At 36.0% G+C, this 16867-nt stretch overlaps 1 protein-coding gene and 1 long non-coding RNA gene across 2 annotated transcripts; one reads left to right on the top strand and one right to left on the bottom strand.

Annotated features, from left to right (window-relative positions):
- Positions 1 to 2774: 2774 nt before the first annotated feature.
- LOC127860197 (coadhesin-like) lies at positions 2775 to 16390 on the top strand. Its single transcript, XM_052398119.1, has 12 exons — positions 2775 to 2904; positions 3715 to 3744; positions 5470 to 5549; positions 6272 to 6340; positions 7087 to 7204; positions 8572 to 8697; positions 9491 to 9661; positions 9992 to 10162; positions 10958 to 11146; positions 14421 to 14567; positions 15014 to 15131; positions 15785 to 16390. Exons 1-12 carry the CDS (start codon positions 2874 to 2876, stop codon positions 15948 to 15950), a joined length of 1416 nt encoding a protein of 471 aa, XP_052254079.1. The 5' UTR covers positions 2775 to 2873; the 3' UTR covers positions 15951 to 16390.
- Positions 11451 to 13017, bottom strand: LOC127860214 (uncharacterized). The gene is made up of 2 exons (XR_008039642.1): positions 12391 to 13017; positions 11451 to 12118 (listed from the first exon to the last, which is right to left on the bottom strand). It is a non-coding gene; the product is annotated as an uncharacterized LOC127860214 (long non-coding RNA).
- Positions 16391 to 16867: the final 477 nt, after the last annotated feature.

Genomic DNA, 16867 nt, shown 5'->3' on the forward strand with positions numbered 1-16867 from the left:
ATACGTTACAAAAAAGTGAATTTACTCTCGCTTAACTTGTTTTAAATACGTTTGAACCACGCCATTTGTTGAGTTATCGTTTGCAACATCTAGAGCTGCCACTGAAACAATTCTCATTAATTATGTATAGTTGCATGTGACAGTAATCCGAATGAACACGATAGTGTATTGAATTATTTTGTATTTTGACTTGTTTGTAACTAAGTTGCACCCTTCAAACAAATAAATTAAGTTCAATGTTTAGTCCCAAAGTAATATAGCATCACCTTAATTAACGTTTGAACTTTACGAAAGTGGTTTCTATATGCTCGTTTTTATTACGATTTTAACCTAACTTAAGCGACTGTTGTTTGCTGCAACGTACACCAACACAGTATCGTTGAAGCAAACTACAGTTGCGTAGCCCTAACATACGTTATAGCATTTACTTACAAATTAATTCATATATATCAATATATATACTTGCAAACAACGAAGAAACTACCCAATTCTTTAATACCTCAACGAACTTTTTTAACACAGAATTGCCGTCTTTTTTGGAAAGGAAATTATTACATATTTATGTTTGATCTTGAGTTTGTGATCTTTATGTTGACAACTATATCACCATTTATGTTTTTATATTTTAGGTCATATGTATGTATTTTAGATTGTGTTTGGCAATTCTAAAATATTTGCAAAACAATAAAACTATTGCAACACATTTTTTTAAATGTCATTTTTTTAACTTATCGTTTTAAAACATAATATTTGTATTAACAAATCTGAACAGAGTTTTAAATTAAACTTTTTTTTCCTATCGAAATTTAGACTGAACAGATTGAAAGCAAAGATATTAACAGATCAGGGTCGTCAGTATGTCTTCTTAAAAAGCCATGTTATAAGGGAATATCTGATATGTGAACCCCCACCCCTGATAATAATACGGCCTTTATCTTACTTGTGATAAAATTGTTTTCATTCACTATAAAAAGCCAATTTAACTATGAAATTTCCTAACAAAACAAAAGTGACTCGAATGCCACGAAAGAATGATAATGATGTCACCAGTGTACGTCATCAATTAATTGCACAATCCCGGAACAATGTGAGTAATACAATAGCATGTACATCGGCAGTTTTATTATCGAATTATATATGACACTATATAACACCATATCATATAATTGCAAGTAAATTGTGAGCGTGGTGGACTCTCCGTTTTCTGCGTATCGACATGAGGTTTTATAGAGATATTACTTACACAATGTCGAAGTACACGAGGTCATTTTATTGTATGTCGCGATATTATGTGCACAGTTACATGTCCTTGAACTTACTAAAATTTAGTGACTTAAATCATGGTAAATATACATTTTTGTCAAAAACAGTTATGTGTTTAATTAAAAAATCTGTGGAATGTTTATTTTAAATGAAGAAATGCAAGACGTTACTTTCGTGTATGACAAATCTATTTGTTGCAGAATTATGTGCCCATGAACTTATAAAACCGGTTGAATAAATCATAGTGACGCTTCTATCTTTTAGTTTGTTAACTATGAATTAGAGAACAACATCATTTTGAGAGTAATTGTATCATCATTCAAGTTGTGCAACTACTCGAAATAAGCGATTGCAGAGGTAGTGGTCATCTTCAGTGACTGTTCTCGTTGTAAATATAAACTGTTGTTGTTTTTGTTTTGGTTGTGCTTTTCTTTTTTTAAATGCTCAATCTCAAATGTAAGATCATAGTGTGAATTTATTACTATCAACAAAAGGGGTTATCATTAATTTCCTCTCGTATGTCTGTTGTTTTTATACCATCACTTAAAGTAACTAAGACGAAATGATCATAATCTTTCTCCTTGTGTGCTGGATAATAATTCAAATCTAGCCGCTATGCAATTAAATTCGTTCTTTCTCTTCATTGCGTGGATTCATTGAGTTCATCATTTTCAGACAATGCAGTTATTTCTAATTGATCAAGATATATGATGTTTATATTGTGTCATGTGTCGCACTTGCATTACTGCTTTGTTGTCATGTATTACTAGTTTGAGATAAGTTTTGTTAAACGCGAATACCTGCTTTTCTGGCTGAAGAATTTAATATATCTAGATCTAACTAAAGTTATTATATTGTTTCTTACCTCGCTGTTTATACACGTTCATCACATGCATACCGAGTATAGTAAATTGCGAAATACAAACTCCCTAAACTTTCACGCCTGTTGAACAATTTATAACAATTTTCGCCTGCTATGCTTTATTGTTCAAAGCATGTTCTTTTTCTGGAATTAGATTTTCCCTATATAAACACAGGTAAAAGTGTTATAGAAATTAAAAAAAAAATACTATATCGATATATTTAACGTTTATGATGCCTACCATGAAAAACGCAGCATGACAAAACACCATTAAGTATATTATTTTCAGTTTCAAAAAGGTCCAGAGTTGCTACAATTACGTATGTATATTAAATTTTACGTGGGATTCATACTCTTACCGACAAAATAGCAAAGTTCCATGGAAATTTTACTAAATCAAAGATTCGTTATATAGATAATGCATACATGTATGCGTGAAGCGCTACTGTATGTACATTAGGTTCAAAACGATTTAGCTTCTACTAATAAGTTTCCCGCGACCTCGTAACTTTTCATAATTATGAAAATGAACTAGTTGATTTAGCGTTTTTAACAACGAGAAATGCGTGTCAATCAACAGTTTGATAATTCCCTTTAAACGATAGCATTATTTTGGAAAATATTATTCCGCATTAATCGTCCATATGTCCCTTTATTGGGGTTCTTTGGAATGACCTTGTCAGCTCATATCATCTACTGCAGCTCATAACATCTACTGATAAGACATGTGTACAACCAGCTCGACAAGATGAGGACACACTTACAAGTCATATATATAGGTAAAGTTTATATTATACATATCGGCCTTCGTAATTAGTTTGATTGTATATTTTTACGATTATGTTTTATAAAATAGAAAACTGTACATGCATAGTGGAAGTTTTCATGAACATTCTAAATTAATTTACTCGGCAATTATTTGAATGCGCTCAGAAGCAAAAGCAGGTGCATTAAACTGTTGTGTAGAAGTGTTAAATGACAATACAATCACACTAAAGCATGTACAATTTGTTTGAACAGAAACGATCATATACACTCATATTTGTTAATGCAGTATAAACATACGAAAGCAATATCCCGGAAAGAGAAAAACAATGCATTTGAATATCAACCGTACTGTCGTTTGACAACTGATCATGCATGTACGACGTGAACCTAAATTTAGTTTTAGTGCAGATTCTTTCATACGACACAAAGACACAATTTTGTTTTACGGATCATTTCGGCTTACAGGACTGGGTGGGTCACGTAAGAATATCGAATATAAAATATATTTTTTTTAACAACTGGTAGCAAGATGAGTTGCGTTTAATTGGTCAGTAACCACATTTTAACTAACTCTTTTGACCTGTATATTCTTTTCAGCTCGATTCAAATAAAAAATGCCCATAATATCACTTTAAGGATAAACGTGCGAAACAAATAAGTTCCTGTTAGTCAACACTGGCACCTTTGTTTTTAAGTACCACAAAACAAAGACAACTGAAACAATTTGTGTAAGTAAATAAACTTAAGAAGGCGAATGTTTGCCATACGCCGTACGTGTATGTCTTGTTGAATGACCATGCATTTTGATATCTGTTTAATAGGATTGGCTGCGCTAACGTTATCTGCAACGTGTAAGTATCTCAATGAACGCTATACACTTAATTGATAAAACTTTTATTAATGACATTTCTTAAATTTAGCAGCATATATGAGCCTCGCTCTGTGAAAAGGGGGTTTAATGCATGTACGTAAAGTGTCGTCCCAAATTAACCTGCGCAGTCCGCACAGGCCAATCAGGGATCACACGTTCTACCTGAAGTGGATTTTCGGTAAAAGGAGACTTTCTTTAAACAAAAGATATCATAAAAGCGAAAAGTTTCGTCACTGATTAGCCTGTGCACATGCATTAAACCCCATTTCCATAGAGAACTGCTCATATGTAATGATTTTTGCTTTACCTTAAAAACAATGAATAAACAACTATGTATTAATTTATATAAATTACCACATAATCTCTAAACCTATAAGAGATGATACAAAAATATCATATCATATTTTTTAGATATTCAGCACTATCAAAAGGAACCTATTTTACACTCTAAAATATCTTTTGATAATAGACTTATAAATTAAATCGTTATTAATAAATGACAAATTTTGTTTTTACCGTATTGTTATGTACACTGAAAAGCCAGTGCAAGGGTGGACTCTCCGTATTGGGATTTCTACGAGTGAAAGAGAGTAATCTCCCGTTACAACTGAATGTAAATACTTTGAAGAAATATAGTAACGCTGTAGTACTGGTATTGTTTATGATGTTTATACAGATAATGCCCAGAAAAAAAACAGGATTATAACTCGTTACTACGTCTAGTTTTGCATACTTCACGATTTGCAATTTGTTGCAAGAATTCTAAAAGGCGATTGTTGAATGTCAATGCATACTTTCGAAAGAAATACGAATACTAAAACGCACCTATGAAATAGACACAAACACACAGGTAAAAATGGCACCAAGGTGTACTGTTAGTTTAAACTAAAATATGTTGATTAGATCGTAGTAGCTTTAATCAACTATAATTTCACTACTTGTTGTTAAATAGTAGAATCGAATCAAACACAATTAATGTGCACATGTATATACCTGCTGTGGTATGTCATCGGTTATTCACACGTAGGCCACGTGAAGGCTAAAAACAGTGACATAATTCTAATTATTTGTATTTACTTACCGTTTCAACGTTAAAAAGACAATTTTCATTTTAAGAATGTTCAACTTTGCAAAGTATTTATTTTGCATAGGCATTCAGAAATACACAATAATTTGAATATATTGAATATTAAACTGTTCACTTGTTATTGAATAGTGTATACATACGGAGTATTACGCTAGTTAATTGTTCCATGTGTTTGTATCAGTCTAGTGGCTTGTGTGATGACGTATCTCACGAGAGGCAGAGCCTCGAGTTTGATACGAAATAGCGCAAGCCACGAGACTGATACAAACACTTGTAACAATTGAATTGCGTAATATTCCTTTTATTATATACAACATTTACTCAGTTAAGTTAAAAAAATGAGTTTAAGCGTTCATAATAAACACAGAATGATCTTGTAATTTTCTGCATTCAACGTAACGTCATTTAAAGTAGTCCGACTAGTATGGTAATACGGAGTTGGAAAACTGGCGAGTAGCATATTATGGGAATTATTTCTGTGCAGTTGTATTTGGGAACATAAAGCAGGTATATAATAAAACATAGTAAGTCGATGTAAAGTCTGGAAGGCGCATACTAGTGTCAAATTGTATTGCTCTTGATTTCAAAAATCCATGTGTAATGTTTTTTGTTTTAAAGACGCCCTGCAGTGCTTTAGTTGCCATGGAGTCAACGACACCAGCGCGTGCATAGCCAAGGTAGAATGTGCTGCAAGTCAGGTAAGATTCATGATATACCATCTCTAGTTTCGTTCAGGAAATATGTTCCGCGTATTTTTTTATTACATGAAACGACATTAAGCATTTGTAGGAAGATTAGCTCTCCAAAAGACAAGTGATCAATTGTCTTAACATTTAAGCCGTGCTATGTGAAAAGGGGGCTTAATGGATGTGCTATAAGTCCGCACAGGCTATTTAGGGACGACACTTTCCGCCTAATTGATTTTTGCTAAGAAGATACTTTTTTTTAAACAAACAAAAATCATAAAAGCGGAAAGTGTCGTCCCTGATTAGCCTGTGCGAACTGCACATGCTTATATGGGACGACATTTTACGAACACACATTAAACCCATTTTTCAAAGAGCACGTCCCATATATGTTAGTCTTATTAGCATAAACCAGGCTTAATGACTTGTTTGAAGCACAGCCTTTAAACTTTGGTTTGCTTTTAATAATCGTTTTTCATCATTCACTTAGTGTTTTTTTCTGCCTAAAAATTCAAAATAGATAAATTTGTCTTAGACAGAAAATCTTGCATTTACTGAACAAATATCGAGGAAGAGAAGAAAACGTTTGATAACAATAACAAACGTCGAGAATAACGAAAAAAGGCATACATTTTAAGCAAACATAAATATGTTTTCATTAACAAAACAAAGCATACTGGTTGCATGTTCTAGAATGGTGCATATTTCGATGTATACACTTATTTGTTCCAAAGGCGTGTTATCACCGGAAGCAGAACGTGCCGTCTGGGGAAAATGTCGACATGGGTTGCCTCGACTCAGCGGTAGGTTTTATATGCTTCGATGCGAAAGTTTGTAATAAAAGAGCGGTATTCACGTGGGTATAACACGATGATTTCTTTCATCGCGAACATTAGAATTACCTGTGTTTGATGAAAACGAACAGATCTCAAAATCAACCATTGTTATCTCAAAGCAATGTTTAAGTAAAATAAAGATATTAAGGGATACAATTCCATTGAGGGCCTTCTGAATTCTAAATGCCCGACAAGCCAGCCCTGAAACATGTGGTTGACAACAAAAAAACTACGTCCGGAAGCTCAGGAAGGTCGATAATTAAAATATAATTACTTTTTCTTGGAAGTTAGTTTGTCTGTCGTTTCGGCTAACAGCTTACCCATGTGTGCATATATTACGTAATAACAATTCTTAATCTTTAAATTAATAAGTAGATGTGTCGTGCATGTCAGGTGTGTACACTGAGTATCGCTAGGTTAAAGGACACCCTGGGTTTTAGGCCAATGGTACATTGTTCTGTATAATGTTTGTATAGTATTACGTTTTTCCTTACATTTCTTATTTGTTATTAGCCTTAATGTAAGTTTTTACGGACCAGAAAGGTTGTGGATCAAAATGTAATTTTTTTTGTTATTGACGTTGTAATCTCCAAGCCTGCCGTAGCCAAAAATACAGATCACCTCTTTGGTTACGGTCCGATTGGTCGGCAACTAAATGCAGGTTATATTTCAGTGTTGTGTTATATTGTATCATGTTTAATTTCGTGTATCAGTTTTGCACAAACATCGGTGGTATAATCGGCCGCTCCGTGCCTCAGTCCCGTGGGTCAGTCTGTACGGAATGTTGCTCGACGGACTACTGTAACGACCAACTCTGCTACCACAGTCAGCGTACGTAACTTTCTGGAGTCTACCTGCAATAAAGTTTATCGCCTATTCATCGAAACGTTGCCGCAAAACATGGACATTAACTGAAGTATTAAGGGTTCTTCCGAGTGTTTTCTTGTAGTAACCTTTTGTTCTGCTTCATGTCAGAGTCAGTACACTCTGTTGATAAATTCGCTAAACCAATTATATTTGTCAACGAGCCAGTAGACCAATGACCGTGGAGCCACTGCCACTGAATGTTGATGAGAGTGAGTGTCGAAAAAGAACAAAACATGAAACATATGTGAATGTGTGCAGGTATAACTCGGACACTGTTGTGTTACACATGGGGGATGTTTTTTCGGAAAACCGTTTCCGTTTCACACCTATACTTCTGATATTAAAAGGTTGAACACTGTTATTAATCAATACCAGTGTGCACTTCACTTCAAATCCCGTTTGATTGTCTTATTATACGTTTGTTGATTCAATTCAACATACTGCACCATCGGTTCGAAAAGTATCCATTTCCAGGTACAAAGCTGATAGATGTCGAATTTGTTAATGTTAAAATTTTGCAAATGAAGTTGTAGTTAAGTAATTTGTTTTTCAAATTATATGCGCTGAACAGTTTTTTGTTATTTTGTTTGCTAATTATTTCTAATGCAAAAATATGTGCACAAAGATTCTGGCGGATTTAATCAGGTTTTCTTTTATTAGCTGTCGAATATGAATACAAATAGTTAATGTGTTGTTTCCTTTTGTTAGTTTAAAATAATTGTATATCTTCAGAATATAATGTGGTATAATAAATATACTGTAAGGTTGGTGTTCGGCAAGCCTCGTCTGATATCACATGATATCAACAGTACCCAGCCATATATTCTCAATATCACAATATATCCTCGAACACATTATTTAAAAAAAACATAAATAACATGCATATTAAGCATTAACATCGACTGGCATGAATCTTAACACAATATCTTGACAGTGTTGATATAAATGTTATTTTAGTCCATAGTGTTTTAAACTGGGGTTTAATATATGTACGTAAAATTACGTCTCAGATGAGCCTGTGTATTCCGCAAAGTGTCGTGCCTGATTAGCCTGTGTATTCCGCAAAGTGTCGTGCCTGATTAGCCTGTGTATTCCGCAAAGTGTCGTGCCTGATTAGCCTGTGTATTCCGTAAAGTGCCGTGCCTGATTAGCCTGTGTATTCCGCAAAGTGTCGTGCCTGATTAGCCTGTGTATTCCGCAAAGTGTCGTGCCTGATTAGCCTGTGCGGACTGCATATGCTTATCCTGGACCACACTTAATGAACATGCATTAAACCCCATTTTCACAGAGCGCGGCTCAAATGTGTCATTTTGTGCGATTCTTAATTGCAGCCTCTGACTGTGTGGATGATGAGACAGTGGACTGTGCCAGGCTGAGCTCGCTGTTCAACATATGTACAGGCGACTATGAACATGCCGCACTGGTCTGTCCAAGGTTCTGCAACCTATGTAACTATAGTAAGTCTTCTCATCGCATTATTTGTTCATATTGCGCTGACGTCGTTTTACAATGAATAGTTTTTCAGTAATTTCACAGTATTCAGTTAGCTTACGCATACATTTCCTAGTTCAACTTTTTGAGAGTACTTGGAGAACATAAGTATGCCCGAAACTGATACAACTTGAATCAGCAGAAGGGGGATAATTCCGTATATGATATATCATCACCGCTCATCACACACGGCGGGAGAGCGAACCTGTGATGCTCAATTAGTATTCCTGCTCTACTAGCAGCTAGCTGACTCGCTTTATTTTTATCAAGTCGATTCTGTTAAAGCGGTCGAACTTTGAGATCTAATTTATGTTTATTATACGAGTAACACCTTAACCCATTTATGCCTAGCGTCTAGAAAGAAGGCATTGGTAAACAACGTAGACCTAGATGAGACGCCGCATGATGTAGCGTCTCATCTGGGTCAAAGCTGTTTGCTTAAAGTAATTTCTGTAAGAAATATTCTAAATATAGAAATACATATACTAGATATCCCTAATTTTGGAAATAAATTGATCCAATTTAGAAGGATGGGAGAGTCCAATAGGCTTAAATGGATTAATACTTTTTACAGATGAGAATAAGCTATCTTTCTATGTTCGATGCTTTGTTGTGCGGTATATACTATGTAGTCACTTGTTGTAGAGAGTTCCATATATTTTTGCCAAACTGCTATTTATTTTTTGTCACGTTGGGGGTATAATTCAAATAAAGGATTTTTCTTGCACACATTTTTGGTACGTGTTACAAAATACACAGAGAACGGCAATTGGGCGGAATGGTCCCTCTGGTCATCCTGTTCGATCACTTGCGGTAACGCAACGTTGACGCGGACAAGGACGTGCACAAACCCTCCACCCTCATCCCACGGGAAGCCATGTCCGGGGGCCTCGCTGGACTTCATGTCCTGTGTCCGCAGCCCTTGCCCATGTAAGTTATATAGGCGCAACGTTGACGCGGACAAGGACGTGCACAAACCCTCCACCCTCATCCCACGGGAAGCCATGTCCGGGGGCCTCGCTGGACTTCATGTCCTGTGTCCGCAGCCCTTGCCCATGTAAGTTATATAGGCGGATGAAAGGATTCCAGGTTATTCCATTATTTAATTGAGACGCTCCCTTTTCATGCGTTTCTTTGTGTTTCTCTTCGCTGGTACCTATAATTTTAATATTATTTTTAAACTCAGTTGGATGTAATTCTTGAAACTTAAACAATCAGTATTTGTTCAAATATTAAACCATTACATCTTTCTTACCAAAGTGGATGGAGGTTGGGGAAGCTGGACCCAATGGTCCTCGTGCACAACCACGTGCGGTATCGGGCTGCAGAACCGAGATCGAGCTTGCGACAACCCGCCACCTAAGCTGTTCGGGGACCACTGCTTCGGAAGCTCCGTTGACTTTCGAACATGCTTGACGAGGGCATGCTCAGGTAAAGTTGTGGTCACTCAATTAGCAACCTATAAATAATGACTAAAAGGGAATGGAATTTGAAATCAACGACGAAACACACTGATAGAAAGCATAATCATACATAATTTGCTTGACACAGTTCACATACAAATCAATTTACTGAGTGGTTATTTAATTCGTTAATTGCACTATTATGTACGTTTTCGTCCGTGTATTTTACTCAATACATGAAGCTGAAATTGTGGCATTTCGTCATAATATACATGGTTCGTTATGACAGTAATGAATTGCTTGTCATATATTGTATTATCATTTCAGCTTCATCTAGACTTTCTTCACCAATATTACATCTAAAACTTATCATCAAAAACATTAAATTCGGTATAAGGAGAAAAGAATATCATTGGTGTACGATCTTAAAAAAAACAACGTTCCTTCGCTACATAGATTTAAATCTATGTGAGTAGACATTTGTATGATTGTGTGTTACAATTTAAGTGTCTGTTATGCATGCCTTATTGAAGAAATTGACTTTGTGTATCACGGGATAATTTACGCACAAACCAAGCTGGTGTCGTTCGTCGGGAAACAAACAACAACCAACAACTTTAAAGGGAAGAAATTATTCATTGTGGGGCTTGTTAATTCACCGTTCGACCTCCGGAAGTTATTAATTGCGTTTACTTATTAAGTATGAAAGCGTTTTACTTTATCGCGAGACATTGTTTGATATTATCGGAAAGTTCAACAAAAGTACCCTGCGTTTCATGTCACATGAACTTGATTATATGATATATTTTATTGGTTCTAACAGACGGCGGATGGAGCACATGGTCACTATGGAGTTCCTGTTCAGCCACATGCGGTGGTGGTCTGCACATCCGGTCTCGCGAGTGCTCGAACCCCGCACCATCACCGTACGGCCAGCCGTGCCCTGGACCTAACGTGGACTCCGGACTGTGCAACACACAGCAGTGTCCACAGGACGGCAATGTCAACATTGGTACTTACGGGTTGTCGTGTATGGTGTTAACAATATACACTTATTTCATGGATGCGCGGTGAACAGTCAAAACTGTTTCCCAAGGTATCAGGGATGACTTTGGTACTGTTTCGGCCTCGGGCAACAGTATATAAATATTACATGGCTGACAGGGTGACAGTAAATTTGTCAACTTGAGGAAATACTGTCAGCCAAGGCGAAGCCGTGGTTGACAGTATTTTTCCGAAAGTTGACAAATTTAGTGTCACCCTGTCAGACATGTAATATTTATTTTATTATACCGAACAAACTTTTCAAATATGAACAATTTATAAGAACCATGAACAATTTTAATATTCAATAATTGTATTTAAATACAGCAATGAATAACCATTTATATTTTAATAACAAAAATAAAAGTACACTGGTTAACACAGTCAATTTCATATTACTTGATTACGCATTTTATGACGTTGTAAACAGACGACAAAATGGCAAGCAATATTGCCAGCAAATGTTTTTCAACGATAAGCGAGGAGGATTTGAAGGTTAACACAGTCAATTTCTTATCACTTGTTCGGTATAATAAAATAAATATTACATGTCTGACAGGGGTCACCCTGTCAGACATGTAATATTTATTTTATTATAACGAACAAACTTTTCAAACATGAACAATTTATAAGAACCATGAACAATTTTAAGATTCAATAATAGTAGTTAATTTCAGCAATGAATAACTATTTATATTTTGATAACAAAAATAAAAGTTCACTGGCTAACACAGTCAAAGTATTCTTTCCTAATGATGCAGCACAATACCAAATGTCACTGGTCTCTTGAAATGATTCTAACGGTCTTTGCCATAATGCTTCGAGTTTAGGGTTCAGTTTAGATAGGTACTTCTCAAAGTATCGGACTGGACAAAACGTACTGCCAGGCTGCTCGTAGATCTTCCCTTCTCCTGTGGTATCATCAGGCGTATCGTCAATTCTAAAAGGATGAATTCATTTAATTGAAAACACTGGTCTGACATTTAAAATTGCCTGAACCCGAAAATAGATACTTTTGCATAAATATTATGCGGTTTCACCCAGGTGGTTTCACCACTAAAATTCCATGTAATTCATGGTTTTTTTTCCTCTGTCAAACAAATTAACAGCCATCTTTTATAGTTATTATTCTTTGCAGTAACTGCTAGCTTTTAGTAAAATTACTACCATTTGAAAGGTTGGCATAATATATATTTTTTTAATTGAACCTACCCGTGATTTTTTGTTGATTCTGCCATGACATGGTGTATAAACTTTCTCCCGGTTGAATCGTCATCGACCCTAAATTCTCTTGACCTCTCCTCAGAACGAAGTGCATTAAGTTAAACCACACCCTGTTTTGAAAACCACATTGAGTGTTAATATGTTAATATTAAACGGTACACTGTTGCCACTTAATTTTTCCAGATCGCTGTCAGATATTACAGGTTTGTGGTCGACACTCCCATGTCCACTTCGCTTAAGCTGCTAAACTTTTGACTTGTAGGCTTCATTACTTGATGAAAATTGCTGGTCTTTCAAATTAATGTTATACGTGCTTAAGAGATGCTTGGATATTCCCTACTTTACTATCCAAAGTTTTATTCTTTAGTTCCTCGCCGTTTTTCTGACGTACAGATGCATAGAAAAAGCGTAACTGGTTGTTAAGTTCCGCTGGATTTTCCACGAGATCACTAAGATCCATGTAATTTGAACGAAGATATTCGTCGTACAAGTTCAGACCATGTTTAACTACACGTTTAGTGTTTTTAGAGTCCTTGTCACGATCCAATGCCTTCAAAACTTCCTCGCTTATCGTTGAAAAACGATTACTTGCCATTTTGTCGTATGTTTACAGCGGAAAGGCAAAACTGCGTACTGCGCATGCGCGAATGGGACAGTATAATTTTCGAACAGTCCGCACGTGGTTGCGAAGGCAGCGGGATACAGTATTTTTTGCACAGTAAATTTTTTCCCGCTTGTGGCACGTGATTGCTATGGCAGCGGGATACAGTATATTTTGGACAGTAAATTTATTCCCGCTGGGTCTGACAGTATTTCTATGTCACGATGGCCTATGGGAGTTTAGCATTGTCAATAAAAGTGAGGTATAATAATTCCAAATGTCAGCCCTGATACCGACGGACAACAGTTTAGACTGTTCACCAAGCATCCATGAAATAAGTGTTTTATTACCTGATCAAATTTCCAACATAGAAATAACAGCAAACTAAATTTTTATTTACACACAACAGTAATCGATAAAATAAATAATGTTGACGGTTTAACTGTAAAATGACGTCATTTTTTCGACGAAATGACGTCATTATTCCAGCGGGCAACAGTTCAAACTGTTGACCGGTCAACAGTTCGATATTCACCGGTAACAGTTTAAAACATTGCAAATTTCTTTTTCGACGAGGAAATAGCAAAAAATAATTAATTATCATTTATATAAGGCATCAGGTAATAATATACACTTATTTCATGGATGCGCGGTGAACAGTCAAAACTGTTTCCCAAGGTATCAGGGATGACTTTGGCACTGTTGCCCGAGGCCGAAAGGCCGAGGGCAACAGTTCCAAATGTCAGCCCTGATACCGAGGGACAACAGTTTTGACTGTTCACCAAGCATCCATGAAATAAGTGTTTTATTAATTGATCAAATTTCCAACATAGAAATAACAGCAAACTAAATTTTTATTAATACACAACAGTAATCGATAAAATAAATAATTTTGACTGTTAAACTGTAAAATGACGTCATTTTTTTTCGACGAAATGACGTCATTATTCCAGCGGGCAACAGTTCAAACTGTTGACCGGTCAACAGTTCGATATTCACCGGTAACAGTTTAAAACATTGCAAATTTCTTTTTCGACGAGGAAATAGCAAAAAATAATTAATCATTATTTATATAAGACATCAGGTAATAAATGCAAATATCATGAAAATACGAATTGTGTTCATTGTAATTCAAGTCAAATGCTTATACATATTTGATGATATTAATAGAGTTTTGCCTCAACGTAAATTATGCAACTTAATTAGTGTTAAGATAATGTTTTAACAATAACAGAAAAATCTAAATTATCTGACACCAATATTGAACCTCAAAGTCAACAATCTTACTTTTCTAAAAGCATACATTTTTACATGTCATTGTTTACAATAAAAATGGCATGTATTTTGCCAAAAGCATATATCAATTGTACTAAAACACGGTGAAAAAATGCATTCAAAATATTAGACGTTCTTACAGGCTATTGGTCCACGTGGACAGCATGGAGCACTTGCTCAAGCACGTGCCCTGGCGGGGAGCGAACACGTGAGCGTTATTGTAGCAATGGTGTAGGGTGCGTTGGCAACGATCAACAATCGATGAGCTGCAATAACGGAAACGCTTGTGGTATGCATTCGTATGCACTTTTGTACGTATCTGCAATCTCACAATAATTGGGGATCCCCAAGTACGAGATTGGTACCGTTGATTGTAGTGACCTATTAAATGTTAATATATCCGTCTAAAATAATAACAAAGTGTTATATGCATATATATCATTAATTCAAAATCTTAAAACCCACAAAACACACATATATTTGGATCAACATATGTTTGGGCGTTTAAAAAGTTTACAATTTAATAAAATCAGTGTTTGATTAGGTTTGGTTGAATGATATAGCAATCTTACAAACTCCTGAAACCTACGATTCGTTTGATCCAAAACCCTTTCTCCGATCTCTTCATTTCAAGTGAATATGTATCTGTAACTTTTATAAATAAACCCAACATATCATTTTATCCATGTCGAGGCTAGTATGCCTGGTTAATTTCAATATTCTATACCTTTCCAGTCCGCCTTACATCCGGGCGCCTGGAGATAAACATTTACGGAGAGTGGGGCACGGTATGCGATGACAACTTTGATACCAACGCCGCACAGGTCGCATGCAGGATGCTGGGACAGTCCACGTAAGAAAATATTTGTTATTTGATATTCACAAGAATTTTTATTGGTGACAACGGTTCATTAATGTATATCTAAATAGTATGTGATTGGTGATCTGTCTGTAAACGACTGACAGCAGTTTTTAAGGCTCAGTCAGAAGTTAAGAATTATTAATTTTATTAACGTTGCATATATAAGCCGCATTATGCAAACACACTGGGCTTAAAGCATATGCGTAAAGTGTCATTCCAGAAACGCCTTTGCAGGGCTTCTATGGGACGACACTTTTCGCTTAGAGAAAAATACCTTCTTTAAACGACAAAATCCATAATGGCGGAAGGTTATGTTTCTGATTAGCCTGTAAAGACTTTTTCAAGAACACGTCTCATGTGCCTACATATGAAAACCAAACGGTGTAAAGTCATCAATCGATCTAAGATTATACAGTCATTCCGGACGAGCATAGTGGTTAGATTCAAATATGCAAGGCAGTGTGCTAAACGGCAAACAATACACAACTGTATTATATTTGTGTTAATGCAGACAAGAATAATTGTTTATTTGTTAATTACTAAAACGGAATCAGCTAACTGGAAAATTATCTTAGATAGTTGTGAATATGGTAGACAGTTTCAGTACAGTCTAACCGCGTTGAGTTAGTGCTATTCAATTTCAGGTCCAATGCTCTGGTTATCCAACCTCCAGCCGGTCTCTCAGTTATGCCCATTCTTCTGGATGACGTCATATGCAACGGGAGGGAAAGCTCGCTCCTCCAGTGTACCCATCTCCCCATAGGACATAACAACTGTGGACATGGGGAGGATGTGGGCGTGTCGTGTTAAGTGGGCGTTACCGCTAGATGGTTTATTTAGAGCGCGTGTCTTTCACATTGCAAAGTTCAACCACCTTTTCTATCGCTATGTTATTTCATGTGTATGTGTAATGTATTTCGATACCGTTCTAATGTATATTATAAACGTGTGTAAACAAACAAAATCTTATTCTAACAAGTTTAATTAAGATATCCAGGGACCTATATAAACAGGGATCCGCGACTGTCATGATCCGAAGAACAAACTTACGTACCATCTCGTGTGACAACGACACTGCACACGAGAGCATTTAACACAATGTTTTACACGAATTGTAACTATTAACGAAGATTTGTTGAACTTGCGACTTATAATATACTTTGTGTGCGTCATTTGTTGTAATTTCTTATAGAAACAAAAGAAAGTAGGATATGTGTTTCTCGATATAATAAAGCCACACTACAGAATAACATGATCTTTGTTTGAAGAAGAGTGCATACATAGGATAGTGCCATACAGATTTGAACGTATTTATTTTCGACACAATGCTGAATATTAAACATGTGAAAGATCATTTTTGACTAACCTTTTACAAAGGAACATAGCCAGTGGTCTTAGCACGCATTATTAGCCGGATTTTTTTCGAAAAAATCTCGGCTTATAGATTGATGTTGTCGGGCGGGCGGGGGGGCGGGCGGGCGGGCGGGGTGGCGGCGTGCTCGAAAATGTTAAAGTTCTTATTTCATGGTATAACTTTGGTATGCTTGGACCTAGAGTCTTCAAACTTGACATGAAGGTTGGCCAGGATTAACAGATGACCACTGGTCATTTCAAGGTCATTCATTTGAAGGTCAAGGTCACTGTGACCTTCAATATAAAAAATGTTAAAGTTGTTATAACTTTGGTATGCTTGGACCTAGAGTCTTGAAACTTGACATGAAGGTTGG

This window comes from Dreissena polymorpha, chromosome 15 (assembly GCF_020536995.1).
Source record: "Dreissena polymorpha isolate Duluth1 chromosome 15, UMN_Dpol_1.0, whole genome shotgun sequence".
Lineage (NCBI taxonomy): Eukaryota > Metazoa > Mollusca > Bivalvia > Myida > Dreissenidae > Dreissena > Dreissena polymorpha.

Coding starts and splice junctions, on each gene's coding strand:
- LOC127860197 (XM_052398119.1), top strand. CDS start 2,874: ATGAGGACACACTTACAAGTCATATATATAG. Junction 14,568..15,013: donor CAATAACGGAAACGCTTGTG/GTATGCATTCGT, acceptor ATACCTTTCCAG/TCCGCCTTACATCCGGGCGC. Junction 15,132..15,784: donor AGGATGCTGGGACAGTCCAC/GTAAGAAAATAT, acceptor ATTCAATTTCAG/GTCCAATGCTCTGGTTATCC.